Source organism: Cydia fagiglandana, chromosome 21, assembly GCF_963556715.1.
Source record: "Cydia fagiglandana chromosome 21, ilCydFagi1.1, whole genome shotgun sequence".
In the NCBI taxonomy this organism is placed as follows: domain Eukaryota; kingdom Metazoa; phylum Arthropoda; class Insecta; order Lepidoptera; family Tortricidae; genus Cydia; species Cydia fagiglandana.
In genome coordinates, this window is record NC_085952.1 from 5,338,382 (window position 1) to 5,357,670 (window position 19,289).

General features: G+C 37.5%; 1 protein-coding gene across 1 annotated transcript; it reads left to right on the forward strand.

The window, feature by feature from the left end:
- Nucleotides 1-600: 600 nt before the first annotated feature.
- Nucleotides 601-19,286, forward strand: LOC134675368 (uncharacterized). The gene is made up of 4 exons (XM_063533580.1): nucleotides 601-793; nucleotides 5,380-5,748; nucleotides 18,417-18,763; nucleotides 19,266-19,286. The coding sequence occupies exons 1-4, from the start codon at nucleotides 601-603 to the stop codon at nucleotides 19,284-19,286; spliced, it is 930 nt and encodes a 309-aa protein (XP_063389650.1).
- The last annotated feature ends 3 nt before the right edge of the window (nucleotides 19,287-19,289 follow it).

The window sequence follows — 19,289 nt, forward strand, 5'->3', positions numbered from 1 at the left end:
TTAATTAGACTATAACGGGAAAATGTCTTAAGCACTCTTAAGGTTCCGTTTGGACACAAACTGCACCAGCTGCCACAAATGTCAAAAATCCGGGTAGCAACGTCGATATGTCACCCTGTATAAATAAAAGTGGCCTTATGCCGTACAGCTAACATGATTATCTATTGTTCGCGCTTAAATCTTACTACGAAAAGAAAGTGACGTCCTCAGAAAGTGGTATTCTCAGAAAGTGACGTGCTCAGAATATGACGACCTCAGAAAGTGACGAACTCAGAATGTGACCTCCTAAGAAAGTGGTATACTTCGTATAAATCGAATGCAGTTATTTTTAGCCACCGTGTATATGCCGACGGCAGATCGTAAAATGGGGCATATCGAGAGATCATGAAAGGCCGCCATTTCGTGATCTGCCTAATAGCGAACACTAGCCATATCATGCAAACCTGAAGGAGTGATATTCCTACTTACTCGCACGTGTATCGTACAACGTTTTACAGTACATATGGCGGTTTAAATTTTTGACATAGGCACGGAAAGTACTTATTTCCGCACTAGTGCAAAACAAATAATTTTAAATACATTTCATAAATTTCAGGTAGCATGACCATTGCCCACTTGTCTCGAAATGCTCTTGGACACAAATATATCTGCTTTGATCATTTCGAAAAGCGGTTCATTCAAAAGGAAGATGGTATACGTAAAAGATTGAATAAGTTAGGCGTACCTGTCCATTACAAAGGAGATCAATCGACAGAGAACTTCCCAGACTCACCAGTTGCATCAACATCAGAAGGTATGTGATTATTGTGATTACCTATGATTATTCAGTGTCTTTGCTGGTGATGTGATAAAAGATGCCCGAAAGGGTCTAGCCACAATCCCATAGTGAAACTGCCCCTGGCTGAAATGCCCTTTCTTAGGCGCGTTTATTTGTCTTATTATAAGATATCGTTTTACCAAATTTCAAGCCTAGAATCCCCTTGGTTTGGCAATTTTTTTTTTTAATTTTTTTTGTGGCTAAACTAGTGGTTCTATTGTTTTGAAATTTGGATGTTACATGCACCTAATGGTAGTTCATTTTCAAAAAAAAAATTAAGATAGTAACTTGTTTATAAAGGCTTAAAAATATATTTTTAATTTTTTAAACTTTTTTTTTAATACTTGTGAGATAAATTTTTTGTTATTTAATGCAGAATATACTATTGCATAAAATATATCTTTTATAAAAAAATCCATTTGTGGCAACAAGGTAAAAATCTCTTACTAATGCATACAGGCCGTCCTTCTTACGTACTTTAGGGTGGTTCACGTTTGTATGGGAAAAATTAAAACTGTAGCTAGAAGAAGCGGCACCCCCTTATTTGGTTACACTTATTATGCTGATAATGTACACCAAGTTTTGTAATTTTATCTCAACTACAAGGGGCTGCTCAACCACTTTGAAAATTTTCAACGTTGTATGAAATCTAGGGTTTCTGGTTTCTCGACCTTTTTAATTTCTCGAGGCACGGGAATTCTCGACCAAGATTTCTCGAGTTTCTCGAGTATCTCGAGAAATTTTGAAAGCTCCAAAAAACACCATGTTATTTAAAATTTTTTTGGCATTTTACAAATGGGACACGTAGGAATCGTAGGTGAGATCAATAATCTAACATATGGTATATTTTTAGTCACCATAAATTGCACTTAATAATCACAAATACAACAAAAAAAAACTATAGATGCAGGCGTACGCATCGGCCATGTGTTATGCTATAGTGTATTTCTTTAGGTATTCAACAAAATGTAAATAAACCATAATATGGTATTTTATTAGGCAGCAATATTCAGTCAATAAATTTAACTCGATGTGACAAAACTTACAGAAGTTTTACTACGTAATATTACTCGTACTTATTCAACGTAACAATAAAGCTGCTAAAATTGTAATATTTTGCTAATAGGAATATATTGGGATGATTTGATTTATCAAAAGTAATTTAGTTTTGTAATATTTGTTATTACACTTATTACATGGTAACAAAATTCGTAACAATTTTTTTTAAAGCGTTTTTCAATAATAAGACACTACATGAATGTCATATGAATCATGATAGTTCAAAAGTTTCAAAACATGAAAATCGGTTAAGTCTAGAACGATAGGGGACGGATGAAGATACCTAGTTTTTTATTTGGTTGGTAATAAATGTATTAAGTGGGTTCCTACCTGAAAATGTAAAAAAAAAACATTGTTCATATTTATTTAACTACCTAAAGAAATACATTATAGACACATCATGTGTTATACGCGTGTTTTCTTTTTACTTATCACAAGAGATTTATTTCTCGAGTTCTCGAGGCATTGAATATTTTTTTCCCGTCTCGACTTAGGACAAATTTCTCGAGATTTCTCGCCTCGGGAATTCTCGAGCAGAAACCCTAATGAAATCCAAAAATAAACAAATTATAATTTTTTTAGATTTTTATATAAGTAGTTGTTTTCACATTATTTGTAAATGTGATTTATAAGTTATTAAGTAAAAAAATATTCACGGAATAATAGTTTCATTGTTAATCGAAGTGGGCATATAATTATAGGCAACCCAACACTGGTGGCTTAATTGACGTTAATAAGTAAGTATATCTGAAGATTCTTCATGGATTGAAATATGTCTCCCATTTAAGTTCATGGAGGTTTTATTGGTTGTGTTAGATGCCTTGCATACCTTTGTTGCCAAATAATGTACTCGTACCGTGTACCAAAAAGGAGCGGAGAGGGGAAACGGTCGACTCCCCAGGTCCAATCTGTGCTATATTTCTTCATGCTCTTAGCAACTAGGTCAAGTTATATATCGTTTTTGTATAATTTAGGGACGGAGAGTTCATTTTTAACCTACTTACAAATCCCAAAGGAGGAGGTTATCAATTCGGTTGGATACATGTTTTTTTTTAGGGTTCCGTACCCAAATGGTAAAACGGGACCCTATTACTAAGACTCTGCTGTCCGTCCGTCCATCCGTCTGTCTGTCACCAGGCTGTATCTCACGAACCGTGATAACTAGACAATTGAAATTTTCACAGATGATGATATTTCTATACAATGAAGTATTTGAACAAATTAAATTATTTCCAGGAAATATTTTAATTTGTTTTTATTTTATTTGTTTTTGTGGGGGGCGCCACAAGCCTTCAGTAAAAAAGTGCATATACTTGGAAAATTTGACTAACGTTTCTGTGACCCCGGTGGCCGAGTGGTTCAGGCACCTGCCGCGATAGCAGAGGACGCTGGTTCGATTCCAGCCTGGGGCACTGGAGGCCTTGGTCACTTTTTCTTAGTATATGACATTTATTTCAGTTGATGATATTTCTGTTGCCGCTATAACAACAAATACTAAAAACAGAATAAAATAAAGATTTAAGTGGGGCTCCCATACAATACAACAAACGTGATTTTTGACCGAAGTTAAGCAACGTCGGGCGGGGTCAGTACTTGGATGGGTGACCGTCTTTTTTTGCCTTTTTTTGCATTATGGTACGCAACCCTTCGTGCGCGAGTCCGACTCGCACTTGCCCGGTTATTTATTTTTTATGTTTGTTACTCCATATCTCCGTCGTTACTGGACCGATTTTGAAAATTCTTTTTTTGATTGTATATATATGTATACAGATTGGTCCCGTTTTTGTTAAAATCCAGTTTTGATGATGGGATCCATGAGGAATCGACGGAACTCCTCAAATCATAAAGGCATACATATAGTGATTTTTGTGTTTTTATCAACAAATCAAGCATATACATTCAAAAACGTAACATTTGATGAAGTGGAACTGCTGATCATGATCAGAACGGAACTCTTCAACGACGCATAGTTCACCTTTGGCGATTTGTCCTCTTCGTTATGTTTGTTAAGCAAGTTAAGTTTTAGGCCACATTTTTGTCAAGCTTGAGTTCTGATGATGGGATCCATGAGAAATCGAGGGAACTCCTCAAATTTTAAATGCATGCGTATAGAGATTTATTTTTTATCAGAAAATCAAGCATTTTCATTGTCGCATTTGGTGAAGTGGAACTGCTGATGATGATCAGAAAGGAACTCTTCAACGACGCATAGTTCACGTTTGGCGATTTGTCCTCTTCGTTATGTTTGCTAAGCAAGTTTAGTTTTTAAGCCACATTTCTGTCAAGCTCGAGTTCTGATGATAGGATCCATAAGGAATCGAGGGAACTCCTCAAATCTTAAAGGCGTACGTATAGAATTTTCTATATTCTCATCATAAAATCAAGCATTTACATTAATAAAAAACCGGGCAAGTGCGAGTCGGACTCGCGCACGAAGGGTTCCGTACCATAATGCAAAAAAAAAAGCAAAAAAAAAACGGTCACCCGTCCAAGTACTGACCACTCCCGACGTTGCTTAACTTTGGTCAAAAATCACGTTTGTTGTATGGGAGCCCCATTTAAATCTTTATTTTATTCTGTTTTTAGTATTTGTTGTCATAGCGGCAACAGAAATACATCATCTGTGAAAATTTCAACTGTCTAGCTATCACGGTTCGTGAGATACAGCCTGGTGACAGACGGACGGACGGACGGACGGACGGACGGACGGACGGACTTACGGACGGACAGCGAAGTCTTAGTAATAGGGTCCCGTTTTACCCTTTGGGTACGGAATCCTAAAAACTGTCGCATTTGATGAAGTGGAACTGCTGATGATGATCAAAACAGAACTCTTCAACAACGCATAGTACACGTTTGGTGATTTCGAATCCTCACAGAACCGAACAAAAGTGGGTTAGGTTTGGTTAGAACTGCAAGCCTTACAGAAACGAAATGCTACTAGAAAAGTGGGTTTGCTTAGGTTCGAACTGCGATCCTCACAGAACCGAACTGCTATCAGAGAAGTGGGTTAGGTTAGGCTAGAACTACGACCCTTACGGAAACGAAATGCTACTAGAAAGTACTGGTTTTACCTCCTTTTCTACATAGTGCACCATCTACCATAATCTTTCACCGGGCCCATAGAAGTCGGTTTTTTTTCTTAAAAATTGTTAAAATAATCGTTCTACCTTTTCATACAAATAAACTGATTTTTGCACAATAAATGAAAATTAAGTATATGTATTTTTTAGGACAATTTTGGCCTTTACAGTCACAGTGGCGATTTGTACTAAATAAAAAATGGACAATTTAGTTCATATAAGTATTCCTCATTCTAAAAAGTATCACTTTAAAATAGGCACTCATATATTTCCATTTAAATTGAGTTATGGCCAAAGTCAGACATTTAATATGTTTAAAGAAAAACTGAATCCCATTGATTTGATCCGTTTCCACAGTTATATTTCATGAATAACTATCGCGGTTCGTTACAATATTATGTACCTATTTTCTTTTTCTAGGCCAAGGACCGACAGAATTTAAAGTATTAACACCAAAAAAAGTTTACCCTGGTGTTAAAAATCGTGAAGAAAATGAGGACGAAGGCGATTTATATGACACAGAACTATTTACGACACCGAAAAAACGCAAGCGACCAGCCGATAGCGACACACCGAATTGTAAAAGATTAAAAACTGCTATTGAAGATACCAAAAAAATGTTGAAGAAGGAAAGAATGAAGTATAGAAGATTGCAGAAAAAAATCCAAAATAAGAAATTCATAAATTTAAGTGCTACTAAGTTTAAAAGTGATGCATCGAAGGTGTTGACGCAGATGCAGTTAAGAAAAAGCAATAAGCAACAGTGGACCGAGGCCGAAAAAAAATTTTGTATGTCACTTTTTTACAAATCCCCAGCCACATATAATCATTTGAGAAAGCAAGGTGTAGTACTAGCTGCTCCGACCACCATCCCATATAACCATTCCAGTCGCAGAATCATCAAAGTGGTAACTAAATGTCATATGTGTCGTAACAGAGTCCACACAATGTGTCTAGAATTGTTTCGAAACAAAGTGTCGTCGCCGTGTGTACACTTTTCCGTAACAAGGTGTCGACACATTTGTGTGCACTTTGCGTGCGGTTTGCGACTAAATCTGACAGCAAATTTGTGACAGCAAATGTCAATATAAAATACCTCTTGAAAACCAAGGTTTGTCAAACTAATATTAGTGTCTCGTGTGCTCGTAAGTAATTCTAGTAAGTCATCATGGGCGATGCAAATGATAATAATCGACCAAAACCATATAAACACCCAACACCCGTCAACCTTTTACAGAAAAGTTTTTAAAGAAATGCAATAAGCTACTTAGGTCAGCCAACGAATGCTCAAAAAAGTTGTAGAGGGAAATGCTCGGAACACAATTTTTGACTCTGTAACTTGGTTTGGACAAGTTAGGAGGTGAACATATCAAAAGTCCCCGGCCGTAGCCCTTGAGCGGGGGGAAGAGAGGGGGCTTTGAAGGTCCCATTTTCCGGTTTTTCGATTATATCTCGGAAACTATGCATCTTAGCGACATGGCCACTTAAGTATACAAAATGAAAGTTAATTAATTTGTTACAAGTTTATTCAGTCAATTTTTTCGATATGTTGAATAGTTATTGAGATATCCGCTCTTGAAAGTTTATTTAGGGCTCTCAATTTTATCTTGATATATCTACATCAGTGAAGGTGCTAGGCCGTGTATGGTATCGTTTTCGTATAAATCTGGGTTGCTGAATCCATTTAAGGTATCACATTGACACCATTCCACAAAATTAAAAAAAAACCTTTTTAGGGTTCCGTACCTCAAAAGCAAAAAACGGAATCCTTATAGGATCACTCGTGCGTCTGTATGTCTGTCTGAATACACAAAATAGTTCTTTACCTATAGATGACAGGAAAACCTATCAGAAATGTGCAGTCAAGCGCGAGTCGGATTTAATGTACGGAACCCTTAATACGCGAGTCCGACTCGCACTTGGTCGGTTTTTTTAAACTCCTCTTGACGCTTAACCGCTGAACCGATTTCGTTGAAATTTGGTATAGAAATAGTTTGCGTCCCGGAACAGGACATAGGATAGATCTTATAACCAAAATCATCTTTTGAAGGTGTGAAAAGTGGCGTGGAAATTTGTACGGGAAATCAATAACCGCTGAACCGATTTATATTAAATTTGGGATGGTCTACATCTTTGATTTAGTTAAAAATGATAAAAAAAACATGACTTAAACCTAAACTTAAACAGTATTAACTTCAAGAAGTCAATTCTGATTTCCCCCCTACACCTCATTTCACACCTTTGAAGGATGATTTTTGAGATAACTTATTATGTCCTGTCTCGGGACTCAAAATATATGTGTACTAAATTTAAATTAAAACTGTTCAGCAGTTTAAGCGTGAAGAGGAGTTTAAAAGAAAGTAAGTTTATATGTTTTTACTTTGGAATGGTGTCAATGTGATACCATAACTAAATTTGGTACTGCGAATTTATACGAAAACGATACCAAACATGGCCTCGTAGCTTTACTGTTGTAAAAGTCAAAATAAAATTGAGAGCCCTAAATTACTATTACTTGACCAAACTTGTGTAGAAGGAAAAGGAAAAATAAAAGTCTTCGGCAGGAATATAAGACACAAGTATAATATTTTTTTTTGCGTTACTATTTCAATCATCAAATATAAACATACCTTGATTATATTATTCTAGTGAGATCCTCACAGATAAACAAAAACATTTACTTAAAAAATTACAAGGTCGAAATGTCACGGAACTTGTGAGAGTAATACGTGAAAAATAAAAACTTTTATGACAAAAAAATCTGGACACAATTTAAGAAGCATCCCATTGCGTCGAGGAATCATCTGTATTTTTGCTTGTTTCATTACCTCCTCGCTTCTTTTTTTGTCCTTTGTATTCCGTAGCAATTTGTTAGATCTGAAAATAAAGATAACTTGCGTCGTCACGGATGTCGATTTATAGGTTTTAGGGGGTGCAGAATTCGAAAACGATGATCATTTTATAATCCAAGATGGCGGCTACGTATTTTGTCATAAAAGTCGTCATGAATATCGTTTCATAGGTTTTAGGAAGTGCCGATTTCGAAAATGATGACCAGTTTGGAATCCAAGATGTGTGCCGTGCACTTTGTCATAAAAGTCGTCATGGATATCGTTTTATAGGTTTCAGGGAGTGCAGAATTCGAAAATGATGACCATTTTGGATTCCAAGATGTCTGCCGTGCACTTTGTCATATAAGCCGTCATAGATGTTGATTTATAGGTGTAAGGAAGAGCAGATTTCGAAAATGATGACCATGACCAACAAAACGACATCCATGTTGACTTTTAACATAGTGCATGACCGCCATCTTGTATTCCAAAATAGTTATTATTTTCGAAATCTGCGCTCCCTTAAACCTATAAAACGACAGCCGTGACGACTTTAATGACATACTGCATGGCCGCCATTTTGGATTCAAAAAATGGTCATCATTTTCGAAATCAGGGCCCCCTAAAACCTATAAAACGACACCCATGACAACTTTTATGACATAATGCATGGCCGCCATTTTGGATTCCAAAATGGTCATCATTTTCGAAATCAGGGCCCCCTAAAACCTATAAAACGACACCCATGAGAACTTTTATGACATAGTGCATGGCCGCCATTTTGGAATCCAAAATGGTCATCGTTTTCGAAATCTGAGCCCCCTAAAACCTATAAAACGACACTCATGACGACTTTTATGACATAGTGCATGGCCACCATTTTGGAATCCAAAAAGGTCATCATTTTCTAAATCTGCGCCCCCCAAATCCTATAAAACGACATCCATGACGACTTTTATGACATAGTGCATGGCCGCCATTTTGGAATCGAAAATGGTTATCGTTTTCGAAATCTGCGCCCCCCAAAACCTATAAAACGACACCCATGACGACTTTCATGACATAGTGCATCGCCGCCATTCTGGATTCCAAAATGGTCATCATTTTCGGAAGCGGAGCCCCCTAAAACCTATAAAACGACACCCATGACAACTTTTATGACATAGTGCATAGCCGCCATTTTGGAATCCAAAATGGTCATCGTTTTCGAAATCTGCGCCCCCTAAAACCTATAAAACGACACCCATGACGACTTTTATGACATAGTGCATGGCCACCATTTTGGAATCCAAAATGGTCATCATTTTCTAAATCGGGGCCCCCTGAAACCCATAAAACGACATCCATGGCGACTTTTATGACATAGTGCATGGCCGCCATTTTGGAATCGAAAATGGTTATCATTTTCGAAATCTGCGCCCCCCAAAACCTATAAAACGACACCCATGACGACTTTTATGACATAGTGCATGGCCGCCATTCTGGATTCCAAAATGGTCATCATTTTCGAAAGCGGGGCCCCCTAAAACCTATAAAACGACATCCATGACGACTTTTATGACATAGTGCATGGCCGCCATCTTGGAATCCAAAATGGTCATCGTTTTCGAAATCTGCGCCCCTTAAAACCTATAAAACGACACCCATGACGACTTTTATGACATAGTGCATGGCCACCATTTTTGAATCCAAAATGGTCATCATTTTCTAAATCTGCGCCCCCCAAAACCTATAAAACGACACCCATGACGACTTTTATGACATAGTGCATAGCCGCCATTTTGGATTTCAAAATGGTCATCATTTTCTAAATCGGGGCCCCCTAAAACCTATAAAACGACATCCATGACGACTTTTATGACATAGTGCATGGCCGCCATCTTGGAATCCAAAATGGTCATCATTTTTGAAATCTGCGCCTCCTAAAACCTATAAAACGACACCCCTGACGACTTTTATGGCATAGTGCATGGCCGCCATTTTGGATTCCAAAATGGTCATCATTTTCAAAATTGGGGCCCCCTAAAACGTATAAAACGACATCCATGACGACTTTTATGACACAGTGCATGGCCGCCATTTTGGTTTCCAAAATGGTTATCATTTTCGAAATCGGCACTCCATCCATCCACGACACCCATCTCGACTTTTATGACAACGTGTTTGGCTACCATCTGCATGCAAGACATTTCAATTATTTTTACGTACAAAAATGGCCCCCTGTCAACTTCCAACCGAGATTTAATCGATAATTTATTCGATTAATGTTCAGATTAATAAATTAATATCTAAAAAGGAATGAATTTTAATCAGTCAGATTAATTCAATTTCAATCTATGTTAGGTCGACTAAACTAATCGTGATTAAAATTTGAGGATTAACTTTTTTTATTCCATTAATTAGTCGAATAAACAGTTAATCTATTAAGTCCCATCTCTGACCACGTCATTTTTACACTTTGAGAATATCTGAAAACAAATGAACACAAGGAGCCATTTTGCGAATCCAGTAACTTTGTTATTACTTTTGACAGCGCGTGTCATGTGTCTACACAGAGTCGACACAAAGTCGAAACATTTGCGACTACTTTGTGACTGCAATATTTCTCAGCCTTAAACGATATTTATACATCATAATTAACAAGTTTCGTAGTATGTAAAGCGTTATTTCTGTTATTTAAGTATAGTATACGCATCGAAGTACTAAAAATGCATCAAATAATATATTTATGAACACAAGCACTGAGAAGTAAACAATTTCATTTCCGGCTAAACTAAAACAATGTGGTGGCGCGTTGATTATATTACACTTAGTTTATCAAATCACTCGAGCAGTTTAATTCCCCATTATAATTTAAGTCCTATTGTAATATAAATGCAAACAATATATAATTACGTCTTGTAATCCGTTTTAGAGATGGCGTATTAATGTCACTTATTTTTATTTAACTATTTTTCCATCTGACAGTTTCCATTTGACAGGAACAAAATGAACGAATGAACGAATGATTTTGGCATAAAGTAGTCGCAAACTAGTAACAATGTGTGCACACGGCGACCACACTTTATGTCACTTTGTGTCATGTGTCGACCCTTCCCCATTTCTGGTAACTGTGTCGACACGGCGACGACTCTGCGACTGGAATTGTGACCGAAACAGACGGTGTCGACACAAGATGTGTCTACACCGCGTCGTAACGGCGACTGGAAATGGTTGTATGGGATCCAGAAGTGGTTACAAGCCACCGATTGTTTACCCGGACTAAACGATGATATATTTGAAAATATTAGGAATAAGTTTGCTGATTCATCAATTAAAGACAAAGCATGCGCTGTATGTTTCGATGAAATGAGCATTAAGGTTGATTTAGATTATACAATGAAATTTGATATGATTGAAGGTTTTGAAGATTTTGGTGAAGGTGACCGTTCCCCCAAAGTTGCCCAGCATGCACTGGTGTTTGTTGCCAGAGGAATTTACACTAAATGGAAAATCCCTCTGGCATATTTTCTCTCGAACAAACCCGTTGCTGCTGATATTTTGATTAATTTGATTAGATCTGTAATTAATAAATTATTTCAATGTGGGCTGTTGCCTAAAGTCGTGGTGTGTGACCAAGCCACCACAAACGTAAAGGCAATTAAAACTTTGGGGGCAACGAAAGACGATCCTTTCTTTTTTATTGATGATCACAAGATTTTTGCAATTAATGATGTGCCTCATTTGATTAAAAATATAAGAAATAATTTGATTGATAATAATTTTGATTTAAATGGAAATGAAATTTCATTTAAAGATATAATTGAGGTGTACAATATTGATAAAGATAATAAAAGTAAATCATTAAGAAAATTAACCCCGGTGCATCTTAAACCGAATAACTTTCAAAAAATGAAAATTAAACTTGCGACCCAAGTTCTGAGTCACTCGGTCGGTGCAGCGATAATCACGGCAATAGATAGCGGAGAACTGAAAAGCGACACGGCAAAAAACACAGCTGATTTTGTAATGCATGTCAATGATTTATTTGATTCATTAAATTAAAAAAATAAATTCGATAAAAATCCATACAAATGCGCTTTAACTAACAATAAAAAATCACGTGTATACGAAATCTTAATTGAAGGGAAAAAAACATTTGCTGATTTGAAAAAAAAGATGATGGGAAAAATAATTCAATTAAATTGACAACCCCCCCTTGCTTCGAGGGTATGCAGCAAACAATTAATGCCGTTCTTCAGTTCTCCGCCGAAGAATTTTCTGAGGGCACCGAGGTAAATTTTTTAATGACCAATAGATTAAATCAAGACGTGATCGAAAATTTGTTCGGAATTTACAGAATTAGAGGTGGGTGTAATCGAAATCCAACATCAAAAAGTTTAAGAGCTATGTTCCGATCAAATTTACTGAACAATTTAATCAAATTAGAAAATACAAATTGCGAATCAGATAATGACACATTTTTGTCAACCACCAACCAACCGAATACACAACGACTTGAAGGGTCAGAAATAGCGTCTTCAATTTCAACACACCGTATTGAAAGCGAAGAAGCTATTGCTGGTCCTTCCAATTCAGGAGCTACCATTTCTGTTTCAGAAATAGTAGCATCTGAAAACATCCCAGGATCCACGAACGAAATAACTTTGGAAACATGTTCGGTTGTATATTTTGCAGGTTGGTTGGGCAAGGTGTGCGTTGAAAAATTTGATTGCTCAATCTGTAAACAAGTATTGCTCAAGAATGAAGTTGATTTATTTGATAAAAGGGAATTATTATTGATTAACAAAACATACAGCAATATGCTTACACCGACGTTAAATCGCCTACTGATTCCTTGTTACAATTAGTCGATCGACTGCTTACATTGTTTAATAATAGAATGGACTTCATTCATGAGAGGAACTTGATTACAAATTTGATTAATAATACCGAAATTCCTGATGATTATCACGATGCAACTCATCTTGATTTTTTGATAAGATAATTATTTCAAGTTAAGATTCACGATTTTTGTAAATCTAAGAAGTCATCATTTGATTCAAAATCTAAAATAAAAATTTTGCAACACAAATAAAGATGATTATAATTGATGATTTTAACATTTAATTTCGCTATCGACCCGTGATGCGACTGTTAACCAACTGCAACTTGCAATGTATATCGTTTTGACGGATATCATTACATTTATTTTATGAGGCGAATTATTGGTAATTAAGGTCAGAATAATCTGTGTATGTGATCGTCGCACCTAAGGTCCTAGATCCTAGAGTTGATTATGCTAATATGCTTGCTGCATGCTGCATGAAAAGGTAAACATAGTACTAGTATTATATGATCTGTTACATAGTATTGCGGTGGAGCAACAACTAGTGCTGCAGTTTTCAGAAATATTGTATAATTCATTTTAAAATTCTAGCTGTTACACTGTGAAAAAATCGCATCTGTAGCCTGGCCACATAATTCAATTGCACAGAGGATTAATACTCGAAGGCCATTTTATATCCGAGATTTTATACAAAGAAAAACGCATTTATTTCATACGAATATGTGTCCATAGTTTGTTAGTAGGTAATATGAAAATACTTAAACAACTATATTTAGTGCCTAAACTTAAGTGAAGTGAGGAATAGGTAGGTAAATCATTCGACGCCCTTCTTGTGGAAGGATGTGAGAGGTCTGCATTTCTGCTTTTGAGACTGTTGCATGTCGCGCCCCATCGTGTGGGGTGATCATTCGCTCGCTGTCTTGAGCATGGAGACAGCTGTGCGTCTGTGAAGCGAGGCCCAGTTCCTGACTAGGCCACTGTCCCACCTCCCCGCTACTACGCTCAGGAGGCTGTGACTGTGGCGGCTGACGCAGACTTTGCAAAGCGTCGCGGCACAGCGCGGCAGCCGCAACAGCACCCTGTCCAATGTACGAGTATTCACCGAGCGAGCTTATAAATCGCAGGTTGTCTACTCCACGGTTATCTTTGGCTATCAAAAATAAACATAATGTCCTCTCTTAACTTTTTGTTGTTTTTTTATTTAAGTAACTCAATGTTTTATCAATTTACTTATAGGAATATAATTTTTGTTTATTTTTAAGAAATAGAATCACATAGAACCTGACATTAACATGTTTTGCTTTTTTAAAAGTATAGTACCTACATTGTGCAACATGGGGCGTAAGTATAATATAATTATATTTGTCCTTTTTTAACTACCAAATCTTGACATCCGCATCCGCATCCGCGGATGTGAGTCTTTAAATATCCGCATCTGCATCCGCGGATGTCAAAAATCTGCATCCGCAACATCCCTGGACCCTACGATTATTATTTTTTTACGAATTTTTAGTTGTTATAAAAGTTAGGAGCATTTAAATATTTTATATTTGTATGAAATCTGTTTTACGCTCCTAATTTTTACAACAATCAAAAATTCGAAAAAAGTCAGACGTAGTGGCATAGCTAAGGTTAATATTATTCTTACCTATGTACATAAAATTATGTACCTACAAATGTTTTCCATAATGAGGAAAATGGGATCTACGTAACTATGGAGAGAAGCGGCCGCCCCTTTCCTCTCAATATTGAAGGCCCGACCAGGTGTGTCTCACTCCGCGATTTCATCGCTTTGCTACAGGTAGCTAAAAGTACATCCGTTCGGCCCCAATTTTGGGGTTTGCCATAAGCCGCGCGTGGCGCTGTCGCCACCTAGCGGCCATATCTGTGCTGAACGTAACAGACGCGTTTTGTTAGAGAGTGAGTATTCTGTACTTAGTACTATTATTTATTCTGTGGCCCGACTCTCATTTCAATGCAGCGATCGGCAACAGGCGGCCCGCGGCTCGCATGCGGCCCGCTAACCTCTCACTTGTGGCTCGCGAGCCTCCCTGGCTATTTTGTATGTAATATTGACAAATGACAATGTCTGATAAAGTTATAAATAAAGGCCATACAGGGTCATTTTTGGACCGTTTTTGAGCCATATTGTTCGAAGTGATTAGGTAGGTCATACTGTACAACTTTTTCTATGGGATCGTAAACATGTAATGTCAACACATGGTAGCCGCACTGAATAAGATACAAAACACACTTAGTTGGGTACCTAAACTGCAAAACGTAATTCAAGACCAAAAAAAGTAAGACAATGTTGCCACTGCAATAATTATATATAATAAATTCCTTTTGATACTAATCACCAGTGTTCGGCAAACTTGGTGCCACGCCGTGGGATCCTACTAGAAATGGACATGACATAAACGCCGCGATATTTATATGGACATGACATAAACGCCGCGATCTTGGTCGAAAAAGTAATTTGAGTATTAGAATAGTACCTAAGTGTTATTTATTTGTAAATGAAAATGAATAAAAATCATTATTATTTAAAAAAACATACTCTTTAACCGAGTATTATTTCAATTTCCCGTATAAATTATAAGTCATACTTGTCTTCTTATTTTTTGCACCCGTGTTAAATATAGTATTGTTTAAAATAATAAACTTATCTAAAGTAAAAAACAACCATTTACCCGACTACCTGGCTTGTCGAAGGTCACAGTTGGAATTTCTATTGTTTCCGTCTAAACTAAACTAGGACGAAAGAGACAGCAAACTATTTCCCTTTATTAGTCAATTGTATCCTTTTCTAGTTTAAAGATAAGAAATTGGTTGAGAACCCATTTCTAGTAGAAAATATGTTGATTTATATTCCTCGGACCATTAAGTTCGCATGTTGTGATTTAAAGTTTATTTGCTTAGTGTTTACCTAGGTATTGTAAAACCATCACCGCTATTCATTATTATATTTATTATACTGTAATATAATTTCATTTCATTAACCTATTAATATTAATATTAGAAACATTGAATAAGGAAGTAATACAACACGGATCCCGGAATTCCCACGGCATATCCGTATTAGCATAATGCCTGAGGTCATTAACCCCGCGTGGCACCAAGTTTGCCGAACACTGATAATCACGCTAAGATAATTTATTTATTAGTAATTTTACTCTTACGATTTAAAAAAGTACTTTTTCTCAAAAATGGACAGCAAAGTCGACTTTGCCGTATAAAAAATAGGTCGCGAAGCGCGTAGTTTATGGTCAGTAAAAAATTAAAAAGTTAAAAACATTGCAGTCTCGATTTTGGGACTGCAATGTTGCATACAAATTCCATTATTTGTCGAGATCCAAACTTTTTAAAAGTTGAAATGACCATATCAAATGAAGGCACAGGCCCATTAAACAGCCAAACAGATGATTAGTACTGCGACTATTTAGCTGTCTCAAATAGGTTGGCGTATTTTTGCCAGAAAAATACACTTCTATTTATTTTTTTTATAAAAAGGCGGCATGGGCTTTTTTCTGTGAAAACAAATACTTAAGAACGTTGCTTTTGTAAAATATTTCTATGATATTTATATGTCTTGCACCATTTTTGAGAAAAGCACTATATATGACTCGGCTGGAAGGCTACTTGCTGGCTTCAGATTCAATTAAACGGACTCCCAAGGTCGTCCGTTTAAAACGAATCCTCAGCCTGCAAGTAGCTACTTCCGAGCCTCGACAATAATGTACTATTATTTACTTATTTTTGGATAAATATAAGATGCGCTAGTAAAAAGTGGCAACATTTTCTTACTTTTTTTGGTCTTGAATTAGGTACGTTTTGCAGTATAAGTAGGTAATTCAAAAATCCAAATGACAATGAAATTCTGAAGAAAAAAAAAGGTTTACTGTGTTTTATTTTTCAATCATATAGGTAGTTTAAAACACGCAAAGCAACACTCGTTCCGAATCAAGCTCGTCCAGTCGCCCGGCGAATGCCCGGCGAGAACGGCGAGGCGCGAGGCTAGCACAATGTACTATGGCGCGACTCAGGCGTGAGTCACGCTAATTGCCTCTCGCGTGTCTACTGCACAAATCAAACGATGGGTAGGTACCGAGCTCTTTATAACTTAGTTTATATGAGACGGATGGGTACCTAGTCTACCTAGTAGTCTATCACGCAAGCGAAATACTTTTGCCAGTGCGTCGCCACTTGACGTCCTATTGCGTGCACAACCACAGCTTAAGACTTGAATTTTGACAACCCTTAATAACCAAAATAAAAAAATCATAAAGAAATAGTGACATTCAGTAGAAAGGGATAGCATGATTTGTTCCTGAATCGCTGTCAAACTTGGGTTTTGTAGGAAGTGTCCTTTCTGTACGGTAGTAGTACTACCTACTATTATTTATTCTGTGCTGTCGCAGCGCTCCTACTGTGCTAAGACAGTAGATCAGAGAGAGAGGACACTGGAGAGCCCTGAGGAGGTACTGTTAGAGGACGTTCACTAATTACGGTATGGGGCATGCCATGATGGCACGCACTACGTCCTGCGGCTTGATCTACCCTCTAGGCCCTAATATTTATCTACGATTTATTTATTTATAATTTGTTATACAATACAATACAACTATGAATCTCCTAATGACTCCTAATATGAGTAATGTTATTACCTTATTTGGCGATCGGTCTGGCCTAGTGGGTAGAATGACCCTGCCTGTGAAGCCGATGCTCCTGGGTTCGAATCCCGGTAAGGGGTCATCCATTAATTACGTCACACGTTTAGGGGGTGGGAGGAGGTCAAGAAAATGTGACATGGGGGAGAGGGGAGTCACAAAGATTGTGACGTCATTTTAACTTCATCACTATTCATCAGTAACCGAAAATTAATTTATATTTTTTTATTCGCTGTACTTTTAAATAATGAGGTTTTGGAAGTAGGTAATTTTCAGTCCTAATTGGTTTTGTGTTATAAAATTACTAATATTTCTTTTACCAAAAATATTTTTTTATTAAAAACAAATGCCGAGTTAGTATTGCCGATTTCGTTGAAAACAAAATTGCCTGTAATGTGACGTCACACCAGGTGGGGAGGGATTTGCAAAATGTGACCAAATGTGACGAGGAGGGGGGAGGGGTCAAAAAAAATCATGTGACGTAATTAATGGATGATCCCTAAGGGCATTTATTTGTGTGATAAGGTGATCGGCAGAGTTGGTGCCACACGGGGTTAATGACCTCAATCAATATGCTAATATGCCGCGTGCCGTGGGAATTCCGGAATTCGTGTTGTATGACTTACTTCTACAATGTTTCTAATTTTAATAAGTTATTGAAATAAAATTACAGTATTATAAAATTAATAAATGTAATAAGGACCAGGGGTGAAGGTTTTACAATAGATACAAACACTAAGCAAATAAACTTTAAATCACAACATGCGAACTTAATGGTCTGAGGAATATAAATAAACATATTTTCTACTAGAAATGGGTTATCAACCAATTACTTATCATTAAACTAGAAAAGGATAGAATTAACTAATAAAGGGACACTGTTTGCCGTCTCTTTCGTCCTAGTTTAGATTAGACGCAAACAATAGAAATTCCAACTGTGACCTTCGATTCGACAAGCCAGCTAGTCAGGTGAATGGTTATTTATTACTTTAGACAACACTATATTGCGAGGCTTCTGGCATCATCTAGGCCAGAATCAGGTCAGTGGCTACACGCGTATCCCTCGCCTAACACCGGCACCTTTATAGACCCAGAGACGCTTCGCATAGCCGCTGATCTCCGGCTAAGGTGTTGCTGTCTGTGCCGACCACAACTGCGCCTCATGTGGATCTGAAGTGGATAGCCTCGGCCACCACGGGCTCGCCTGCTCTTCAGGTGCCGGTCGCCTGTCTCGCCATTCCGCCCTCAATGACATCCTGAGAAGGGCGCTTGTCAGTGCCGGCGTTCCCGCCGCTCTAGAGCCCCAAATAGTGCGGAACGACGGTAAGCGCCCTGACGGGATGTCACTGATTCCCTGGAAGATGGGTCGTGCGTTGGTATGGGACGCCACTTGCGCTGACACGCTAGCGGCGTCCTACGTCCCATCGACCAGCGGGCGGGCTGGCGCGGCATCGGACACTCGGGAGCGTCTAAAGGTAGCCAAGTACAGCTGTCTCGGCGCCCAATACGAATTCGTCGCATTTGGCGTCGAGACACTTGGTTCGTGGGGCAGAGGCGCACATATGCTCCTTAAGGAGCTTGGGAAAAGGTTGAGGGAGGCAACGGGTGACCCCGGCGCGGGCAGCTTTCTCGCGCAGCGAATTGCCATCGCAATCCAGCGCGGGAACGCTGCCTGCGTGTTGGGCACCCTCCCGAGGGCACCAAATTTTGATAGGTATTTTTAATTTTTAGTTTTAGTTATTTTAATTGTAGTTAGTTTTAGTTTTATATTCCTATTTATGTCTTATAGTAATTTATGTAATTTAATATGTTATTACTTGGTTATATTTAAAACAATATACACTATATTTAACACGGGTGCAAAAATAAGAAGTATGATATATAATTTATACGGGAAATTGAAATAATACCTGCTCTGTAAAAGTGTAAGTATCAATGTTTTTAAATAATAATGATACAATTTATGTGTTTATTCAGTGTATACAAGTCCATTTATAAATA